General features: G+C 38.0%; 2 protein-coding genes across 5 annotated transcripts in view; one reads left to right on the forward strand and one right to left on the reverse strand.

Moving 5' to 3' along the window:
- Positions 1-21,471, forward strand: part of RFC1 (replication factor C subunit 1) — a 78,722-nt gene that overhangs the window by 52,160 nt on the left and 5,091 nt on the right. Inside the window, exons 6-21 of the mRNA XM_034771257.1 lie at positions 2,872-2,946; positions 4,961-5,038; positions 7,104-7,191; positions 7,309-7,586; positions 8,929-9,036; positions 9,778-9,957; positions 11,698-11,802; positions 13,209-13,605; positions 14,898-15,007; positions 16,564-16,678; positions 17,228-17,316; positions 17,700-17,837; positions 18,320-18,415; positions 18,585-18,683; positions 19,363-19,517; positions 19,701-19,818. Of these exons, the coding sequence (XP_034627148.1) occupies positions 2,872-2,946; positions 4,961-5,038; positions 7,104-7,191; positions 7,309-7,586; positions 8,929-9,036; positions 9,778-9,957; positions 11,698-11,802; positions 13,209-13,605; positions 14,898-15,007; positions 16,564-16,678; positions 17,228-17,316; positions 17,700-17,837; positions 18,320-18,415; positions 18,585-18,683; positions 19,363-19,517; positions 19,701-19,818 (2,229 nt within the window). The remainder of the gene's footprint in view (positions 1-2,871; positions 2,947-4,960; positions 5,039-7,103; positions 7,192-7,308; positions 7,587-8,928; positions 9,037-9,777; positions 9,958-11,697; positions 11,803-13,208; positions 13,606-14,897; positions 15,008-16,563; positions 16,679-17,227; positions 17,317-17,699; positions 17,838-18,319; positions 18,416-18,584; positions 18,684-19,362; positions 19,518-19,700; positions 19,819-21,471) is intronic.
- The window catches only part of WDR19 (WD repeat domain 19), a 126,322-nt gene continuing 109,083 nt past the window's right edge, over positions 4,233-21,471 (reverse strand). The window contains exons 38-39 of one of the 4 annotated variants that reach the window (XR_004645816.1): positions 7,226-7,454; positions 4,233-5,008 (exon numbers count right to left, since the gene is read on the reverse strand). The gene's annotated coding sequence lies outside the window, so the exon portion shown is untranslated. Of the gene's footprint in view, positions 5,009-7,225; positions 7,455-18,625; positions 18,729-19,886; positions 20,079-21,471 lie in introns of those variants that run through there. The other 3 variants (XM_034771250.1, XM_034771252.1, XM_034771251.1) reach the window with 3 other exon arrangements.

The raw sequence follows: 21,471 nt of genomic DNA on the forward strand, positions 1-21,471 counted from the left end.
CCCTCTCTCACATCCCACACAGCATTCCACAGTAATGGTTGCTTTGTCTCGGAGCAGATAAGCATGCCGGCTGTCAGAAATGGAGCTTTCAAAGGGCATATTGGCATGTCTGCAGTGATTCCAAAACAATGACAAGAGTGGCCACTTGATTATGGGATGTTTCCAGAGGCTGATCAGAGCGCAGTAATGCAACACCTCGTTCACACTGATGCCTGGGCATTTCAGCCAATGCGCACCAAGTATTAATCTTCTCGCCGAGGTGGAGTACCAGGAGCGCTCTAGCCCTGGAGTCAGAGCGCTCTACGTGCTTTGCCAGTGTGGATGGGTAGTCAGCTAGGGTGCCCAGGGCTGCTTTAATGCGCTCTAATTCGCAAGTGTAGCCAAGCCCTAAGAAAACAAAGCTTTAATTAAACAATAGAAGAAATTCAAGTTGTAAGTATACTTACTTTAGAATAACACTAGCAAAATGGAGATCAGCAGTTTGCTAGCCTCTGCTCCTGTCCAACACTCTGAAGAACTGTAGAAGAGCCACTAATCTTAAAATGGTGTTATAACGTTAGATAACTATCAGTTAATTAATCGCAGTTAACTCACGCGATTAACTCAATTAAATTAATTGCGATTTTAAAAATTCATCGCGATTAGTTGCACTGTTAAACAATAGAATACCAATTGAAATTTATTAAATATTTTTGGATGTTTTTCTACATTTTCAAATATATTGATTTCTATTACACCACAGAATACAAAGTGTACAGTGCTCATTATATTATTATTTTATTACAAATACTTTCTTTTATCATTTTTACAGTGCAAATATTTTTCGGTTCATCTCATACAAGTAGTGTAGTGCAATCTCTTTATCATGAAAGTGCAACTTACAAATGTAGCTTTTGTTTGTTACATAACTGCTCTAAAAAACAAAATAAAATGTAAAACTTCTGAGCCTACAAGTCCACTCAGTTCTACTTCTTCAGTCAATCGCTAAGAGAAACAAGTTTGTTTACATTTATAGGAGATGCTGCTGCCTGCTTCTTATTTACGTCACCTGAAAGTGAGAACAGGCATTCGCATGGCACTTTTGTAGCCGGCATTGCAAGGTATTTATGTGCCAGATATGCTAAACATTCGTATGCCCCTTCATGCTTTGGCCACCATTCCAGAGGATATGCTTCCATGCTGATGATGCTCATTAAAAAATAATGCATTAATTAAATTTGTGATTGAACTCCTTGGGGGAGGACTGTATGTCTTTGGCTCTGTTTTACCTCCAATTCTGCCATATATTTCATGTTCTAGCAGTCTTGGATGATGACCCAGCACATCTTTTGTTTTAAGAACATCTTTCACAGCAGAGTTGACAAAATGCAAAGAAGATACTAATGTGAGATTTCTAAAAATAGCTACAGCACTCGACCCAAGGTTTAAGAATCAGAAGTGCCTTCCAAAATCTGAGAGGGTCGAGGTGTGGAGCGTGCTTTCAGAAATCTTAAAAGAGCAACACTCAGATGCGGAAACTACAGAACCCGAACCACCAAAAAAAGAAAATCAGCCTTCTGCTGGTGGCATCTGACTCAGATGATGAAAATGAACATGCATCGGTCCGCTTTGCTTTGGATCGTTATCGAGCAGAACCCATCATCAGCATGGATGCATGTCCTATGGAATGGTGGTTGAAGATGAGGGGACATATGAATCTTTAGTGCATCTGGCACGTAAATATCTTGCGATGCCGGCTACAACAGTGCCATGCAAATGCCTGTTCTCACTTTCAGGTGACATTGTAAATAAGAAGTGGGCAGCATTATCTCCTGCAAATTGTAACCATGTTTGTTTGTCTGAATGATTGGGTGAAGTAGGACTGAGTGGACTTGTAGGCTCTGAAGTTTTACATTTTTATTTTTTGATGCAGTTATTTTTTTGGTCATAATTCTACATTTGTAAGTTCAACTTCCATGATAAAGAGATTGCACTACAGTACTTGTATGAGGTGAATTGAAAAATACTATCTTTTGGTTTTTTTACAGTGCAAATATTTGTAATAAAAAATAAATATGAAGTGAGCACTATACACTTTGTATTCTGTGTTGTAATTGAAATCAATATATTTGAAAATGTAGAAACAATCAAAAATATTTAAATAAATGGTATTCCATTATTGTTTAACAATGCGATTAATCGCGATTAATTTTTGTTATCGCTTGACAGCCCTACTAATAAGAGATTTCTCGCAATTCCAGTCCTATGTGGAAAGGTTTATTGTACTATCAGTAAACTGTCTGAAATGCTCGATAAAAAGCCAAGAACATTAGAGAATTTTATCAGCTTGAATTTCCAAAAAATTGTTTGACTTAAAATTGAAAATTTGCAATGCTTGTGAAAGGTGCCAGCCTGAGAGAAATGGCGTGTAAAATTCTGTTTATCAACAGAATGTATACAGGGTGCATAGGCAGCAGCACGGACTTCCCTGCATTGCCCTGCCATTATGTTTGAGCCAGAGGGAAAGGGGGGAGGGGGTACTTCATATTCCACATACAACCTAATCAATGACTTCTCTTCTGAACCTGAGAACAAGGATGCCTATTAAAGCCAGGTGATGTGAACTGATATCAGCTTGGAAATAAGTGAGGCCACTTAATTTCATTTGGTATTCTGAATGGTAGCTGTTAACCTGGGATGGATTCAGATTAGTGAAGTATGAGTAAAATGCTCATTCCCAGTCCTTTTAGCCACTGTCGTCTTGGTATGTAACAAGACTATTCTAGAGAAATATACTCTTCATGATTAATACAACTGTATCTCATGGTACCTTTATAGATCATGGCAACAACTTGAACTATTGATTTTTGTTTTCCTTTCTTTGAAATGCAGCCTTCACAAAGCAGAGATTCATTGCTAGAAGATGAGACCATTGCTAAGCAACTGCAGTTAGAGGAAGATTCAGAGGTAAACTTTGTAAATACATTGTCCTGGCTCTCTGCCCCCCAGATTGATGAATCCTCTTTAAAAGCCTTTGCTTGACAACAAAATAGCTGGGTTGTGTTTTGTGTTGAGCAATTCCGTGAATTTGCTGCTGTAGTGGCTTGGAAAGGGAAAACCGATTTTATGTCGTCTTAAAAAATATATTTCAATAATAAAATTCATATATGCGAGGTTATTTTGTGCATATTATTTTAGTATTGTGAATGTAGCCATATCTACCCTAATCTCTGCCTCCCTACATCCCTCCCCCACACCCTTTATCTGTTGCTATTCACCCCTCCCTTTCAAATCTGATCTTCATTCCCACTCCCTTATATCTCTCTCTCTCTCTAATGCATACTCCATCTCAAAAGAGATCACTGCCATCCATGACCATTTCATTTGATCTCTTGATCTCCATGCGCTCCTGGAAATCTATAGCATTATTACACCTGGGTACTGTATTTAACTTTATAAACGCCAGATGAATCTGTTTATATTGCAGGAACGCATACCTGTCAAAATGTGTGTGTGTTTTCTTCTTTGAAGGGAAGATTGGCTGGAAATGTGTAATGCATAAGCATCATGTGAAGTAAATGTTTATAATTTAGATACATTTAAAAAGAATATATCCTCTTTGGCCTTGCCAGAAACTAATATTCTAATAGGGTTAACTTTTGATATGAAATAAATAGTCTGTTTTAGGAAAAACCATGCACATTTTCTTTAAATTCCTAATACTTCTAGCACCACCACTCCCTTACACAAGACAGAGATGCTCAGCTGATACAATTTGTGTATCTTTGCCTTAAATGTCTTATTTACATTGATGATACTGTTATCTGTCTTTTTTTTTTTTTTTCTTCTTTCTGCTGGAAGCAGGGAAGATAGATGCCATTCATCAGCTTCAGAGTACTACCGGTGTTATGGTTACGTAGAAAATAGTCCCTGTGGTATACTTGGACTTATGAAGTCATCTATTTGAATCAGGCAGGAAGGGCATGTTTGATCTTGCATTAGGACAGTTTACTTGCTGTTGTAAAAGGATTTGATTTGTAATGTGGAATACAGCCATTATCAATAAACACCTTAGTCAGGAAGAACAAATTTTTGCCCTAAGGCACAATATTAAATGAGAATATGGTAACGAGGATGCCTGTCACTGTTGTAGATGTTGCATTAGGTTTTCCTTCATTTGTTCCTAACTAGGTTTTGTTTTGATTTGGCACAAGATAATAAGTAATTGCAAATGGAATCTGAGGAAATGTGTGGACCTGGACTTTTTTTTTTTTTTTTTACTGGAGGAAATCCATTTTGTTGAAATTGCTATTTATATTTTTCAGCTGGACTTGCATCTGTCTAATATGTCAGACAGTTGCTAAAATGCATTGAAAGCAAGAGCCAGGCAAGGGTCGGGCTATATTTGTAAAAATCTGCTCTCTTGAAATAAGAAAACTGGCGTTAAAATGACCATTTCATTGTGGGGATGTGCTAATACAGAACAGGCTTTGTTTCTGACACCAATTCTGAAAGAGGATCTCTGAAATCAGCAGGGAGCTCCCCAGTAACAGGTTGTGAGTAGTGAGATCCTGACTTCCTTTCAGATTTTAGTTGTGTAATGCATTAACAAGGTTGTTCCATAATAAAAGTATTCGAAGAGACAGCAAGTTTTGTTGTTAATGGGATTGGACAATTCTATTCCTCTATATCTAGGTAGCTCGTCTCTTTGTATAGTGGGGTTTGTTGCATTACAAATATCCTTTCACTGAGTTGAATACTGTCGCTGCACTTGGGGAAAACAAGTAATTTTGTAGCATTTTGTGGAAATCCAATGCAGCAGGATTCCCTCTTGGTGGGGTATTTGATTAAAACTGCATATTGTCATGGTCCATGTGGTCAGTGAACTTTTGATCTTGAACAACAGGCAGTGGCATTTTATACAACCCATCTTTAGTTTAATTCTGTTGACAAAACCTGGATATTCTTTTTTTCTTCACAGCTAGAGAGACAGCTGCATGAGGATGAAGAATTTGCCAGAACTCTGGCCCTGTTGGATGAAACACCAAAGAAAAAAAAGGTTAATTATTTTATAAGCTTTGTTTTAAAAATGAAAATAATATTTTTAAAACTAAAATGTTGGTGACTCTGGATTGCATTGTATTTTTTTGTTTTAAAAAAAACCCACTACATCTTTTGACCATGTATGTATTTTACGGAGATCCATGGGGAGGCATTCTTGAAAGAAACATTAGGTTGTGGGATTGAAAAGGTCATGCCCATTTTTCCTTTCTCTTGGCTTGTTCTTCTCCCGCTCAATAAGCACCGTCCTCTCTTAGTATCAGCAGATGTGTTGCTTTTTATTCTTGTGGTTGAGTGGGTTGTCTGCTTCCTTTGAAACTGTTACTGTCCTCTGTTGGCGGCTAGAGAGTGCATCAGAACAAGTCTCCGTACTAGCCCCTTCACTGATAGAGTTGTTGACTTATGTCACAATTGTAGCTTTTCACATTGCTGTCTAGCATGCTAACGCTGAGATTTATCCCAAGATTAAAGAGTAAATCAGGTGATAATCATATGATCTCACTTGTATTGTCTGACAAAATATGATTTTAATAAATAGTGCTTTACTGGAAAAGAAAATTGGACAACTAGCATTTCATTATTGCCCTCTGTATCTCTTCAGGATTAGAAATTTATCCAGTGTAACTCATCATTGAGTTGTCTTCTTTTATATTTGTAGTTGTGGAGGATCCCTTTGGGATAGTTTTACTGTTAAGAGGATATCAAAACTTAGGCTGTGTCTACACTTAAACCACTGCAATGGCATAGCTACATCTGCGCTGCTGTAGCATTTCAGTGCAGACCCTCACTACAGTGACAGGAGCAATTCTCTCGTCATTATGGTAAATTTGTCTCTCCTTGGGGCAGTAGCTAGGTCAAAGAAGGAATTCTTCCGTTGACCTAGTGCTGTCTACAGGGGGTTAGATCAGCTCAACTACTTTGCTCAGGGCTGTGGATTTTTCACAGCCCCAAGTGACGTAGACCTGGCCTTAGTTTTGAAACTGATTTTGTGAAGTTGCAGTTTTGTAGTTGATTGAGATTCACACTAAAATGTGATGCAGGAGAAAGTTAAAATTTAAGATTAAAATAATGAAGACGGAAGTGGTTCATGTGGAATTTTTTTTTTAATTTAATCTGAAGTTATATTGATGCTTTGAATAACGTGGTCTATAGGCAATAATGTAACAAAATCTTATCAATATAGAAATGGAATCTTACAACAGAGGACTGAATGGTTTAGGTTCTGTGTATCTTATTACCAGTTTCCTGTCACATGTAGGTCCCCACTTTAAATTCAGCCCAGATTGGAAGGCAGTTTGGCGTTTTAGTACTTGAGGTGAAATTGAATTGCTGATCTAAAGTGAGGGTCCACATCACAAAACCACCACCTTATTTGTTACTGACTAGCATGAGTGTTGGCAATCTCAACAGAGAAGCCAAGGATTAATTGGACATAGAAAATGAAATTGTCTCTCACCCCTAAAGGTGAGGGCCCTCTGCTTTAGTATACCTGGTAAAAGAATATCTGGCATTGTCCACCAGTGTTAAAACATACACAAAAATAGGATTATAAAATCTGCAAATCTTATTTATTTTGAAACAAATTACACATTCAAACTGAAAATAGGCCAGATGTAAATCAGAAAGAGGACACCTACCCATGCTTTAGAGTACATGGGATTATTGCCTTTAAACTAGTTAGCAGTAATCATCTTTTAAGTTAATAAATGAAAGCACAACGTCCTATTTTTCCTAAGCTTCCCAAATGAACTGACGAGGGCCAAATTTTGCCATCATAGGTTCTCGGTATATGTCCCCTATTGGCATAAGGGGGAGTTGGGTGCATGCATGAGGGCAGAATTTGACCCTAAAAAGCTCATCTGCTTAGATATCCTTTCTGAAAGCGTATGTAATAAATCCTGTTCTAACCAGTGGCGGGGTTAACCTTTTAAGCAGTGCCATTCAGACCCCAAACACAGCTTTCAGAAATTGAGAGAGATGTTTTGAACCTGCAGAAGTCTCATTTAACTACTGGTTAGAGTATGTAAATTTCTTACTCTGGTATTTTGTTCATGTTTGTTTAGGCTCGAAAAGATCCAGAAGAGAAGCTAACCATTTTGACTACCAAGACCAGTTCAAACACAGCAGAAAAACATAAACAGTCTCAAAAAGGTAACGCTAGCATACAGAAAACCTTAGCACTCACTAATCTATAATATGAAGAGGTTCTCCTGTTAACACACATTTTTTTCCCCTCTCTTTTTCCGGGGAAAACGTCAAACTCAACAGATGACACAAGAAATTGTAGTGCGAAGGAACAAACTAAATCTGAAAGTACAAGACCATCTTGTCAGCATCCAGAAACGTCTGTTGGTAAAGCCGTGGAGTCAGAGAATAAGACTTTGCCTTTGAAACCTAGCTCTAAGCTGGTGGCTCTGAAACAAAAAGAAGACAGCAGTAAAAAGGAGAGAGAGACACTCAGTGCAGTGACAAAAGAAAAAATCATTTCAGGAAAGCAAGAGACAAGAACACCAAAGAAACAGAAAGTTTCTCCCCAAAAGCCTGAGGTAGGGACCTTTCATGAGGAGTTCATTAGGGCTTGGTGCTGACACAAGGATATGAAGGGTTTGTTTTTTCTTTTTACCGTCCTCCTCATCTAACTATTGTTGCTGGGCAATATGTTTGCCTTTGAATCTCTTGGAGAACTTCTAATTTCAGGAAGTCAAATTTCTAGTGAGGTTTTAATAAGCATGTCAAAGGCAAGAAAATTAGCTGGAGGAATAGTGATAAAATGAGGCTAGGAATTAACAGATCTAATTAACAAGCACTTCTTAAAGGGCATACATACACAGAAAGATCACATTAAAAAGTTCTGTGGGAAGAAAGCAATTATCTGAATAGGTACATAGTGCGAAAATTGGGGGCAAGGGGGAGTTGGTAGTGTGTGAGGGCTTTCTTCTTTGTTCCCAAAGAGATCCCAGAAGTGGATGGCTTTTGAATCTTTTGTATGGAAATATATTGTTAACAGAAAACAACTAATGTTAATTTCTTTATCTCCTAGACACCTAGACTTTATTATTTATGATGTGCTATACATGATACAGATATGAAGATTGTTCTTGCTGCATTCTCGATGACAGGATGCACTAGATGACACAGGAAGAAGTTCATTTAGATTACATGTTAATAAATATATAAGAAATGCAGACTTAAGCACAGCATAGTCAGCTTTTCAACAATTCCCACCTTTCTTGTTTTTAATCCTAGACACTGAAATGTCAGAAGCATCTGCTAATCTTAAATTACCAATAGTTAAATGTTGATTTGAGAAATTATTCTGAAGAGCATTTCCCACCTCCCTACCCCTAGCAGCTGAAAATGGCAAATACTCTCTCTAAAGTTTTACACGCTTAACCAAAATCATCCCCTGTGTTTCTGCAGAGAAATAGACAATATTGCATTTATGAGGAGAAAGGCCTGGATTCTCTAATAGGCCTTTTTTAACTTCTTATTTTTTTTATGAATAAAAGGGTGACGCATCTGAAGCATAGCAAAATTTGTTGGTCATGTGTATCAATTTAGGGCATGTCTACACATGAAAATTATTCTGGATTAAGATAGGGTATGAGTTTTAAGTGGATAGTTATTCCCTAATAACTCCATGTCTGGACAAGCCCTAACGTAAACAGTGAATTACTTTTCACACATTTAAAGAGGTGTGCTGCAGTACTGTAGAGTTATTTTCCTTTTGTAAAGAGCAGTGTTGCTGCTAGTTACATGTCAGCATTTAAAAATAAGCGCTAGGGTTTGCTTCTCCTTTAAAGTGCAAAAAGCTATTTGGAAACTTTAAAGAAAGTAGAGCCTGAGTTTGATTGTTTCCTTGCTTATAGTAAATTTCTTCTTTCAAAGTCTATCAGTCCTGAGGACTCTGAAAAGAAACGAGTCAACTACCAGGCATATCGAAGCTTCCTTAATCGAGAGGGTCCAAAAGCACTAGGTTCCAAAGAGATACCACAAGTAAGTCCCAGTTTGGCAGTAGAAGAATTACAGCATTTTGTGTGTGTAATATTGATGTATATCAAGGGCCTCCAGATATAAATTACCTAGACAAGACCTAATTAAGAAATATTTTGAGAATAGATTTCTAATCTATAAAATATGCACTTCTAATCTAAAAAACTGCAATTTTTGTGGTGTTGAAAAATACTTGTGAAAATGGCTTGTTGGGTTCTACAATTTTCTCATGCTGAGCTCATTTCCAGGACTGCAGGATTTTGGAGCGAGCCAATTGTTTTGATCCAAGAAAAACAGACTGATTTTTTAATTTTTTTTTAAAGTCCCTACAAAATAAACGCAATACCTTTTTTATGTAAAAATAAACTGCACAAATTAAGAAACCTTAATGTCAGAGACTAGAAACCCTTCGTATAATATTTGATTTATATATTGATTTTTGATGTTTATAGTGGAAAACGATTGCCCTGCTGTTCGAAGAAAATGACTGCCAGTGGTTCGCAGTGCTTGAGGCACAGGATGTTGATGCCTATAGCAATAGAATTTACCCACTCAATTTTAGCTAAAAGTGCCAAGCAGTTCTGACTCTGACTATCCATTTGATTGTTTATGGCTGCTTACAGTCTCAGCTAACAAAACAGTATTTGACAAACCAAGGTATTGAAGAAATCATTTTTGTAATGGGGAGACATTTTGTTGTAAGTGCATCAAGTGATACTGCTTACTGTAACATTTGATTCTTAGGGAGGTGAAAACTGCTTGGAGGGTCTGACGTTCGTAATTACAGGAGTCCTGGAGTCTATTGAACGAGATGAGGCCAAGTCTTTAATTGAGCGTTATGGAGGAAAAGTGACTGGTAATGTGAGCAAGAAGACAAACTATCTCATTATGGGACGTGACTGTGGCCAGTCTAAATGTGAGAAGGTAAGTGCTGCTATGCATGATCCAAGAATGAAATACACACATTAATTCACTCATAGACTTTAAAGTCAGAAGGGACCATCAGGATCATCTAGTCTGACCTCCTGCACATTGCAGGCCACAGAACCTCGTCCATCAACTCCTTTTAATAAACATATAACTTCTAGCTGAGTTACTGAAGTCCTCAAATCATGATCTAAAGACTTCAAGTTACAAAGAATTCATCATTTACAATAGCTTAAACCTGCAAGTGACCTGTGCCTCATGCCCCAGAGGAAGATGAAAACCCGCGGGTCTCTGTCAATCTGACCCGGGGGAAAATTTCTTCTCAACCTCAAATATGGTGATCAGTTGGACCCTGAGCATCTTGGCAATACCCAACAGCCAGACACCACCTGGGAAAGAATTCTCTGTAGTAACTTAGAGCCCTTCCCATCTAGTGTCCCATCATTGGCCATTGGGGATATTTGCTCCTAGCAGTTGCAGATCAGCTATATGCCATTGTAGGCGGTCTCATCATACCATCTCCTCCATAAACTTATCAAGTTCAGTCTTGAGGCCTGTTAGGTTTTTGCCTCTTGGAAGGTAGTTTCAGAACTTCACTCCTCTGATGGTTAGAAACCTTTGTCTAATTTCAAGCCTAAACTTGTTGATGGCGAGCTTATATCCAGCTGTTCTTGTGTCAACATTGATGCTTAACTTTAAATAACTCCTCTCCCTTCCAAAACATTGTACCCATATGTAAATTTACTATCGTTACATCTCCCTTCCAAAACCAGACAATTCTCCCAAAAATGCATATTCTAAGGGGGGGGGGGAATGAAATATTAAGTAATTTTTCTAAAAGAGAAAATGGTGTTTATTAATAGATTTTCTTTGTACTACTAATTTCAGATAATTCCTTAGTTATGACTTAAAGATAACACTGACTTCCTTATTTTTCTACCAGTAGCATCAATTTGTACAGTAGTTTTGAGGGCTCAGCCATACCCGCATTATGTACAGACAGTATATCTGATGTAGAGCACTCTCTTCTATATGTGAGACCAGAATTAGGCCCAAAGTCGACAGCAGTGCTAAATTACAGTGGTGCTTCTGTTACATTACATAAAACAAATGTACATACAACACAGCATTAATATTAAAGGATTCAGACATGATTAAATATCTTTACAATCAGTACTAAAAACATTCAATGAGCAATAAGACATGAGTCTAGGATAGTTCTGATTAATGTGTACCGAAGGTGTGTGGTCGGATGAGAAATGAATCTGAAGGTGTAAATTAATCAGCCCCATCAGATTGTTCTCTGAAGTGTCTTATTGCTACTTGGAATGGATATTCAAAAGTTAATTTCTAGGAAAATTTAAAATTAAAAAAACCTTCCAGGTATGTAAATTAGTTTCAAGTAATTTTTTTTTCAAATGTCACCATTCTATAATCTGACTATAAATCATTTAAATATCTTATTGTAATATACAATGTTTTTGTTTTTATATTACTGCTAGAAACAACCACACATACCCTAAACTCTCCCCCTCCTGTCTTATTTGTGTCAATTATAGGCTATATGTTTGGTATTAATTTTGTTTTTAAAATTGTAACTGTAATGTGAATAGACACTTATTATACAGCTTTTTAACATTGCTTGTGTTTCCAAACTTAAGAATTACATACATAATTCACTTCTGTAAAGCAGTTTAAGTGCAATTGAGCTAATCTTAATTATTCTTTCTGGTCTAGGCATCAACATTAGGGACAAAAATTATTCATGAGGATGGCCTATTTGATCTGATTCGAACTATGCCAGGCAAAAAGTCCAAATATGAATTAGCAGCTGAAGCAGAGGTTTGTACGAAATAAACTTAATTTATTTCTTAAAGCACTGTCAGCTAGTATGGTGTGTGCGTTTTTGTCTGCCCGTCCATCTGTCGGCAGTTTCAGACTGGCTTTATGTAGTCAGACACGCTTCCATCACTCTGACTTCTCTTTGGGAGTTATGTATTGTGAAAAAGAAGACTTCCTTTTATTCACTTTTGCTTTGGTTCTCAGATTTATTTTTTTTAACCTATTTAATACACTCTCACACTCCCTCTAGTGCAGCTGCCTATCTGAGGAATGAGTATATTCAGGGGAAATCAAATAAATTTAATAAATTTTTCTAATTGTTTATCCTTTAAAATGTAATAGCTCTAGCAAATCTATACAATTATTTTACATTTGTTGCTGTCTAATTGAAGATGATCGATACTGTACGAAATCAAGGCCATAATTCAAATCTGAGACCCTATTGCAAATTTAGGGTAATTAAGTGCAAATTGCAATGATAAATTTAGCATTTATTTGTGCTTTAACATTGTCACTCCTCTGTGCAAACATTAAGTAATCTTAATCTAAATAAACCAATGTTGATGAATGCTATAAAATTTATTTTACGGTGTGGTTAAGCTCAGTCTACAATGACCAGGCAAACAGTATTAAGTTTTCTAGAGGTACTACCATGGTTTCCAAACTCAGTGTAGACACAGTCTTGCTATTTCTCATGTGACTAGCAGCTGAAATGTAATGATTTTTTTAAATTTTATATCAGTCTAAAGCTGAGACATTTTGTGTTCCTGTTGTAATCCACTCATGGGCTTGCCATCCTCATACTTAACTAAGTTTGGAACTGTGTGTTTCTTTGGAGGTGTCACAGAGCTCCAAAATGTTTTTTGATGGAAATTTGGGCTTTTGACTCAGCTAAATTTTTCAAGGAAAGTATCTGTTTTCCACAGGCAATTTTGACTTTTTGTTCAAAAACCAATTTAAATTTTGAAATGCCACCATAGTGCCTCATAGGAGTTGTAGTTTGCTGCCCTTTTCTCTTCCATGGGCTGCATTCCCCAGCCTCAAACTACATCTCCCACAAAGTGCCATGAGTAGGGACTCCCTGATACACCATAATGACTCAGCAATAAGGGAGACCATGGTGAATAATCAGAGTTACAGTTTCAGGTGCCTCATGGCCCACTCCGTGCAGGGGACTCCCTGGCCTGACTACTAGTCCCATGAGGCACTGCAGTGTTCTTTCCAAATGAAAGTTTTAATTTTTTTGCTGACTATTTTAAAAGGGGGTGGGAAAAATTCTAATTAGCTTTAGTTATATAAGTTGTGACCCTTCCGAAGGCTCTTTAGCTGGGTGTGCTACTGACCTGTTCTTGTATAGTTTTATTTTCCCTTTACACTTTCATTCTTCTGACTCTTTCACTCTTAAGGCAAAGAAAGCAAAGTCAAAATGGGACAAGACCCCACAGAAAACAGAGCCTGAAAAAAGAAAAATTAGCCCAGCTAAGAAAGAAACTGACCCTAAAAAAAGCAACTCCACTCTTGAAAAAGGAGGCACCTTCAGATCTATAAAAAAAGAAACTACTGAAGCTCAGAAAGGTCTGAAGTTCAAGCAGCAAGCTATGGAGAAGAAGCATGCCGCAAAACCTGAAGAGAGTTGTGTTCCTGAGATAAGCAAAGACAGAGCAGAGGGGTTGCTGTGGGTTGATAAATATAAGCCCACATCTCTTAAAACAGTAATTGGACAGCAAGGGGATCAAAGCTGTGCCAATAAGTTATTACGATGGCTCCGAAACTGGCACAAGAATACTTCTGAGGACAAACATGGTGACTATGCAATTAATATCTATTTTTCTGGCTGTTTTCAGGATTCTCAATTTGTAGAACTTCGGGTGTTCACACTGCTCAGCTTCATGTAGACTCTTTTATAGAGTGCAAGCCACTGTAGAAGTCTGGAATCAGGTTTAAGTCCTCGGGTATGTCTACACTACCCGCCGGATAGCGATCGATCTATCGGGGATCGATTTATCGCATGTAGTGTAGATGCGATAAATTGATCCCTGATCGCTCTCCCGTCGACTGCTGAACTCCAGCAGCGCGCGAGGCGGAAGCAAAGTCGACGGGGGAGCTGCGGCCGTTGATCCAGCACTGCGAGGATGCAAAGTAATTTTAATTCGATCTAAGATACGTCGACTTCAGCTATGCTATTCTCGTAGCTGAAGTTGCGTATCTTAGATCGATCCCCCCCGCACTCCCCCAGTGTAGACCAGGCCTCAGAATAGAAGCAATATTTTCAGCAAGTGTTGTCTGTTTTACCTTTGAAGTTGTAAAACAATCATTTTCAGTTCACCAGATTTACACTGTACTGTTTGCACAGTTTTGTACTTTATTTGTTTGGTTATTTACAAACTATAAGAGAGGCCCAAACCCCAACATACATATAATAGACATTAATTCCCTTCCCCCCACCAACATGACTGTCTCTGGCCAACACCCATTTCCTCACTAGCAGGGAGAAAAGGTGGGCCTTGCAGCATGCCCTGAAGGCTAATATACTCTGGTGGCTGTTGTGCCCGTGGGGAAGAAGTGAGTTCCCAAGGTCCTGGCACTGACTAGCAAGTTGCTTTAGGGATAATCTGCAACTTTAAAGAAAGGACTCTGCAAGCTGGTCAGTGCAATCTATTGGTACTTAGTGTGTGGTATTCTGGACTAATTTTTTATGCCCTTTCATGAGGATATGTAAGAGAAAATGAAAAGGGCGCAGTAAGTTTGAATGTAATTTCACTGCAACACAGTTTTTTTTAAATATATCCAATATTAATGTTTCACAGCAATTAAAAGTGTTAAAACATTTTAGTGCCACAGGTACCTTTAATTATTGAAAACATTAAAAGCAAAGAGTGCAATCGCATATTCTGTTAAACTAAGATTATTTGAATTACAGTTCTCCAAATTTTCATGCTATGACTATTCTATAGATTTATATTCCATTGTTTTGATATCCAACGATTGAGCTTGCTTGTTTTAAGGTCTGGTATTTTTAAGGTATCTTTTTAAAATACGTAACTATCTACCATCCCTGTATTATATCTAGATAAAAGTTGCTTTTATTTTTCTAGCAAAACCTAGTAAATCGGGAGGCAAAGAAGATGGTACTAATTTTAAAGCAGCTTTGCTGTCAGGTCCACCAGGAGTTGGTAAAACGACTACAGCTGCTTTAGTTTGTGAGGTGAGTGCTTGTTCACAAATGTTTTTGGGATGCAAGATCAAGGTCTATATCCAATACTTGCACCTACAATTGGATACATTAAGATGGGCCCCCACTGTGACTCTGCATGGGTGTAGGGGTCCACCTATATAGAATCCCCATGAAGATCCACCCATGCAGAACTGATTGTAATGTCAGGGTCTTACGTGATAATATAGCTGCTAGGATACTCATGTAATGAGTATGGTGTAAGTACATAGATGATAGTGATGTGATTGTGCACCCATGTCTATTTATGAAAAGGAACGCAAGTTCCAGTATGATGAGCAGTTGAGGATGGGATTTTTTGAAGTGCTCAGCATTGGCTTAACTCTGTTCCTATTGAAGCTAATAGCAGATCTACCAGTTGAAGTTTAGTGGGAGCAGAGTGAAGCCATCACTGCATGCTTTTGAAAATCCTGTGTGACACTAGGTTTAGGGGGATATATTTTTGTATTCCTCCTAAAACTTTTCATTTGCCCTAGTGCCAAACTTTCTAAGTGAATTGTTGAAGACAAAAGAAGCTGAGAAGAGTTGGGACTGAATTTTTGCTGAAATTTTGAAAATTATTCTAAAATTTTTGTCTTAATAATAACAATGTTTCTCAATTGGTCAGTCATGACCCCCAGGCACATCATGAAAGACCGTCAGGAGTCGCGAGGTGTTGAGAACTTCATTACAATTGTAAAGCAAAGAAATAATGAAATTATATAAATTCTTATTACATTTAAAAATCCAATTACATCAACATAATTATGGAAGCTTATTGTTAATAAATTATACACAGTTATAAATATTTTAATTTAATATATCAATAATTATATCTATTATTATGTAATTTTTTTTTAATATACTCTTTTTTTATAGTATATGTAATGGGGTCAATGTTTGGCTTTCAATGAGGGGTCATAAGCTGAAAAGTTCAAGAAACTCTAGCCTAAGCTGTCTAGTTTTGTGGTGGGAGATAATGGAGGATTTCACACTGAATGTTTCTTACTGTAAATCTTTCAGAAATACTAATTGAAAATCCCAGATTTCATTCACAAAGGGGCCTAAGGGAGTTTAGCACCCAAATCCTATTGAAAGCCAATAGGAGTTGGGCCCAGAACTCTTGGCCCCTTTGAAAATCCCAAACTAAAACTCTGACTTCTGCTTCAGTTGAGACATATACTGTATATTCTATTAATTTAAACTGAGTTCTTGATGTGCTATGTCAGTCCCCTTTTGCGGCTGAATCTGTGACTTCCCAGTTTTATAAAATTAGAAGAAGACAGACCCACCTCCAAACTTACAGAATTTTAGAAATGAATTACTGAATCAGTAGTGAATTTTGTTCTGCTGTGGGGTAATATAGCATGTCTCTGTTTATGATGATTTATCCAAAAAATATTTAGAATGCAAGAGAAAAGGAGGGGAAATACAAAGCTGTACATCGTTTTAGTTTTTAATGTATGGTCTTCCCATCTTTGCTCATGAGTGGTTTTGGTTTTTTTTTCTGATGTATTCTAATTGTTCTGCTTGGTTCGTATTGGGATTAGGAACTGGGGTACAGCTATGTGGAACTGAATGCTAGTGACACTCGCAGTAAGAACAGTTTGAAGGATGTGGTTGCCGAATCTCTGAATAACACCAGCATGAAAGACTTCTGTTCTGGTATGTGTGATGTTCCTTTGTTGCCCTTTTTTTTTTTTTTTTAGATAGATCCCAATTATGTGCAGTGCTGAGCACCTCAACTCCTACTGCAGTGAAGTAACTACCCTTCTTCCATGACATCCACTGGGAGCTGTGTATGCTCAGTAGCTGGTAGGATCAACCCCATATTTTAGAGAGGGAGTTTCATGTATTAATATGAAAGCAAGTCAGAGCAATGGGCTCGGGAAGAATCCTAAATATTACTTTAGGTTGATATTTTTAATTACGGTATGTTGTGGAAGTTACACAAACTGCTAAAAAACTGTATAATTGCTCTCCTGCTGCATAGGACTGGATATTGTAGATTGTAGATATGACAAGAGAATCAATCAGCACTACAGTGTGAACATGTATTTTGAGTGTACTGTATGTGCGACTGGCAGAACAGGAGATTAACATTTCATTAATATAGATTTAACTGTAGAGAGTTGTGTATAGAGAGCAGCACCTCTATAACCCTGGGAAATAAGTATTTCAGTGCAACTTCACTTGTCCTCATTAATTTTTTAGGAACATCCCATTCAGTTAGCATGAAACATGTATTGATCATGGATGAAGTGGATGGAATGGCAGGGAATGAAGACAGAGGAGGAATACAGGTGAAACATGTACAGTTTGTTGCTGTCACTAGTAAAATGTATTACATTTATATGGGCAAAGTGGTTAATCTAGATAATAAAAATCTCATCACAGAGCTGAGTATTTAAAGTACTGAAAAAACCTGCTTGAACTGCATGGTTTGAGACACAGAAATAAATTTCTTTTTCAATAGAGTGGTAAATGACAGAGTTAGGAAAAGAAGGACCAGATCCATAATGTAACTCCATTACAGTCAATAGAGCTATGCTGATTTACACCAACTGATGATTTGACCCAAGTATTGACTCATAAGCTGCTTTAAGATAACAAATTCTAATAGTTTTTGCTATGTGTGATATATGAAGACTCTAACATTTACACTGTAAATGTGTTTACATTGCAGGAGTTAATTGGTCTGATCAAAACCACAAAGATTCCTATAATCTGTATGTGTAATGATCGGAACCATCCCAAGATTCGTTCCCTGGTACATTACTGTTTTGATCTTCGCTTTCAGAGACCTCGGCTAGAACAGATTAAGGTAGGAATAGTGACATTAGGAGGTTGTTCATTGAGTAGCATTGCATTGAATGCAGCCAATTCTCTACAAGGATCTATTTTTTAATTTTCCAGTCACTGGTAGAAATAGAAATCTGCATCAACACCTAAGGTCAAAAATTAGGTTGCACGGAGTAACTTCAGTAGTTGCAGGGTGGAGGGGGATCTTGTTGGCTATTGCTCGCTTTTTCAAAAGTGGATGCATAGTTAGGCATCTAAGAAAGTGGCCTTATTTTTCAAAAGAGCCAAGTAAAGGTAACAATGGGTAATAGATATGCATACTTGAAAGAGGACTGTTTAAAAAAAAAAAAAAAATCATACCTTGTAAATTGAAATTAAATCATTGTAACATTCTTCATTGTAAATGTGCATATTTAGTCCATCATTTTTATTCTATTTTAAGTACATTATATGTACAAAAATACTCAAGATATTTTTCTCTTTCAAATATTTTGCTTATTACAGGGTGCCATGATGTCTATTGCATTTAAAGAAGGGTTAAAGATACCCGCTCCAGCTATGAATGAGATAATTCTGGCAGCAAATCAGGACATTAGGCAGGTCAGTTATACACCTGTACCAATCTTGGTAGCCTGTAGTTCATGCTTGCATTTGTAGCACATGAACGCTAGATTGCTGCTTTTGTATAGAGATCAGATTTTCTTCCTATGTCTTTGTCCTGTCAGATGTCCTTAGCTATACATAAGCTGTCTGTTTTGTTTGTTCCCAGGTTTTACATAATCTTAGTATGTGGTGTACAAAAAATAAATCACTGACCTATGATGAGGCAAAAGCTGATGCCAGCAAAGCCAAAAAGGACATCAAATTGGTAAGAAGAGTGTACATCTTGGATCAGCTGCTAATGGATTTGTTCCTAGTAACCAGAAGTTCAACAAAAGAAATAAAACACTAGTAGTCAAAATATAGAGGTAGTCAGCTACTTAAAAAGTGTTTTGAGTATGCACCAGACCCACTTATTTGCTAAAGTTTTGTCACCATAACTGAAGAGTAAAACCAACAAAAAAATTGAAGTAGAGTTTTTCCCAGAACAGGTGAGAGCAGAATGCTCCTTGAAGTCTATTATGGATCTGTCTCACTGTGCAGATCTAATTTACCTGTGCAAGATTAAAATATTTTAGATTAAGTAGGCCAGGCAATGCAGCTTTTTATCGTGGTTTTTGTTGTTGTTGTTGTTTAAAGGACTAACTTGGCAGCTCCCCGAAGGTTAAAGATTATGGAGCTCACTCCTTCCTACCCTTGACAATCGTTCATCCTCACAAATAGTCATAAAATTATTTACCTCAACCTACTCGCAGAGGTGTTGAAGCTCAATCTTAGTGTCTGTAAAGCACTTCAAGATCTTTGGATAGAAGTAGTTATAGTAGAGTTTTATATTAGAGTCCAGATATAGCTATGGGCCGTCACTATAGTTACTTCCTGTCCTCATCTACTATTCGTAGAAGATGCAGCACATGTGTGATCAGCTTTTTAAAATGCCTTTATTTTAGGGCCCCTTTGATGTCGTCAGGAAGGTTTTTACTGCTGGAGAGGAAACTGCTCACATGTCTCTTATAGACAAATCTGACCTATTCTTCTATGATTACTCTCTAGCACCTCTTTTTGTCCAAGAAAATTATGTACATGTGAAACCTGTTGCTGCTCGGTGAGTTGTCCCATATCACAAATAGTGAAACTGGGGTGGTATAAGGGGAGTGAGTGTGAGTGAGTGTGAGTGAGAGTGTGTGTGTGTGAGTGAGAATGTGTGTGTGTGTGTGAGAGAGAGAGTTTTTACTCTTTAATATATTTGGAGGTTCCTGCAGTAATATGGACAACTACTTTTTTCCAGAGGTAACATGAAAAAACACTTGATGCTACTGAGCAGAGCAGCAGACAGTATATGTGATGGTGATCTAGTTGACAAGCAGATTCGCAGTAAGCAAAACTGGAACCTTCTGCCTACGCAGGTAAACCCTTCTTTCATTTCTCATACGTAACGTAAGGATGTCCCAGATACCAGACCACTCCCTTGAAATTGTTGTCCTGGTTTATTACATAACTTATAGTTTGTACAGTTATATTGTTCAGTTCAAATGATAGATTCTGCCATTTGGACTACATTGCCCATATTCACGTGAGTGAAAAGCTTCTCCTGTATTAATACAGCATTTCCAAAACTTCTGAAAGCTTGAGGCTCTCTTCAGGAAATTGCATGTCCCCTGAAACCCTGTTATATGTTGTAGAAAATTAAGATGGATAAGTCTTTATCATCATGTGTGTGTCCCCTACCTCCCTTGGCTAGTCCTTGTAATCCCCCCGCCATCACATCACATCACATCACACACACACACTCTCTCTCTCTCTCTGAGAAAAACAGTGTTCACGTTTAAAGTATCATTGGCATCTGAGTTAGTTTTCATTGAAATGAATGAGACAATTCAGATCTCACAGGTATTGCAGCAGGCTCTTTGCAAACTCAGGCAGACACCTCTTCATTTGTTACACTGTCACATTTTGAAAGTTTTCTTTGTAACCATAATTGTTAGACTGTTGGTTTTAAAATTAAAGCTGACAGTCTGGAGAACAACATGGAGATCTGTCCATGCCATCTTGGCCAGTCCCTCTGGTGTTTCTCTCCCTTTCCCCTTCACACAAACTTTGAGAAACACTGTCACGCCCCTGGTGTCAAGTTCACAGAAACCTCTTGAAAGCTGTGTCCATTGGGGGATGCATGAGTGCCCCCTCAAGGTGCTAAACATTTGGTGGCCAAGGCTGTATATATAAAGGAGTTTATTCGTGCCAGCCATTTCAGTTCCTTCAACACAGAGCAGACTGGATCCTCTGTGTTTGTCATCACGTTTAGGCTGGTGTAGTAGCCAAAATCATTAAATAGTTCAGTTTGAGGATAGTGGCTTTTGGTTTTGGGGTATTTTGTATCTTAATAGAGTTTTGCAGCCTTTAAGGACTCAATCTGGTGCTGAGGCTGTGCCCAGACTGAAACCCCAAAGGAGTTTAAAGCTGTGCATGGTGCCTAGCTATTGTTCCTGAGCCTAATGCACATCTAAGGTGCCTAACTTTCCCACAGAGACGGTCATTTATGTGTCTGGATACTCCTTTCAGGAGATACTCTGAAGGCAGCTGAGCCAGAAACATCAAGAACGGCCGGCCTCTGTATGAAAGGCCATGACAGGTAGACTAAGATGTCAGCTCCATCCCTGGTCTGTTAGGTTTTTAATTTATCCCATTCTGAGACACCATATCCCAGGGGTCCCCAATGCAGTGCCCGCGGGTGTCGCACTGCCCGCCAGGGCATCCATGTGCGCCCACATACTAGCCGCCGGAAAAGCAGCCGCTGAAATGCCGCCGAATTTCAGTGGCGACGTCTCTTGATGACGCTGCTTCACGGCGGCATTTCAGCAGCTGCTTTTCCAGTGGCCACAGTGCTCAGCGGATAGTTGTCTGGCGCCAGCCCCACGGAAAAGGTTGGGGACCACTGTATGAGCCCATGTATGAGCCTTTTTCTATGCCATGTATCAGTAGCTGTATTTCAGCTCTAACCATATGATTGAAAACAACTTGAAATCCGTAATGCCTATGCTGAGGGATTCATATCCCTTGGC

The sequence above is a fragment of the Trachemys scripta genome, chromosome 5 (assembly GCF_013100865.1).
Source record: "Trachemys scripta elegans isolate TJP31775 chromosome 5, CAS_Tse_1.0, whole genome shotgun sequence".
Taxonomy (NCBI): domain Eukaryota; kingdom Metazoa; phylum Chordata; order Testudines; family Emydidae; genus Trachemys; species Trachemys scripta.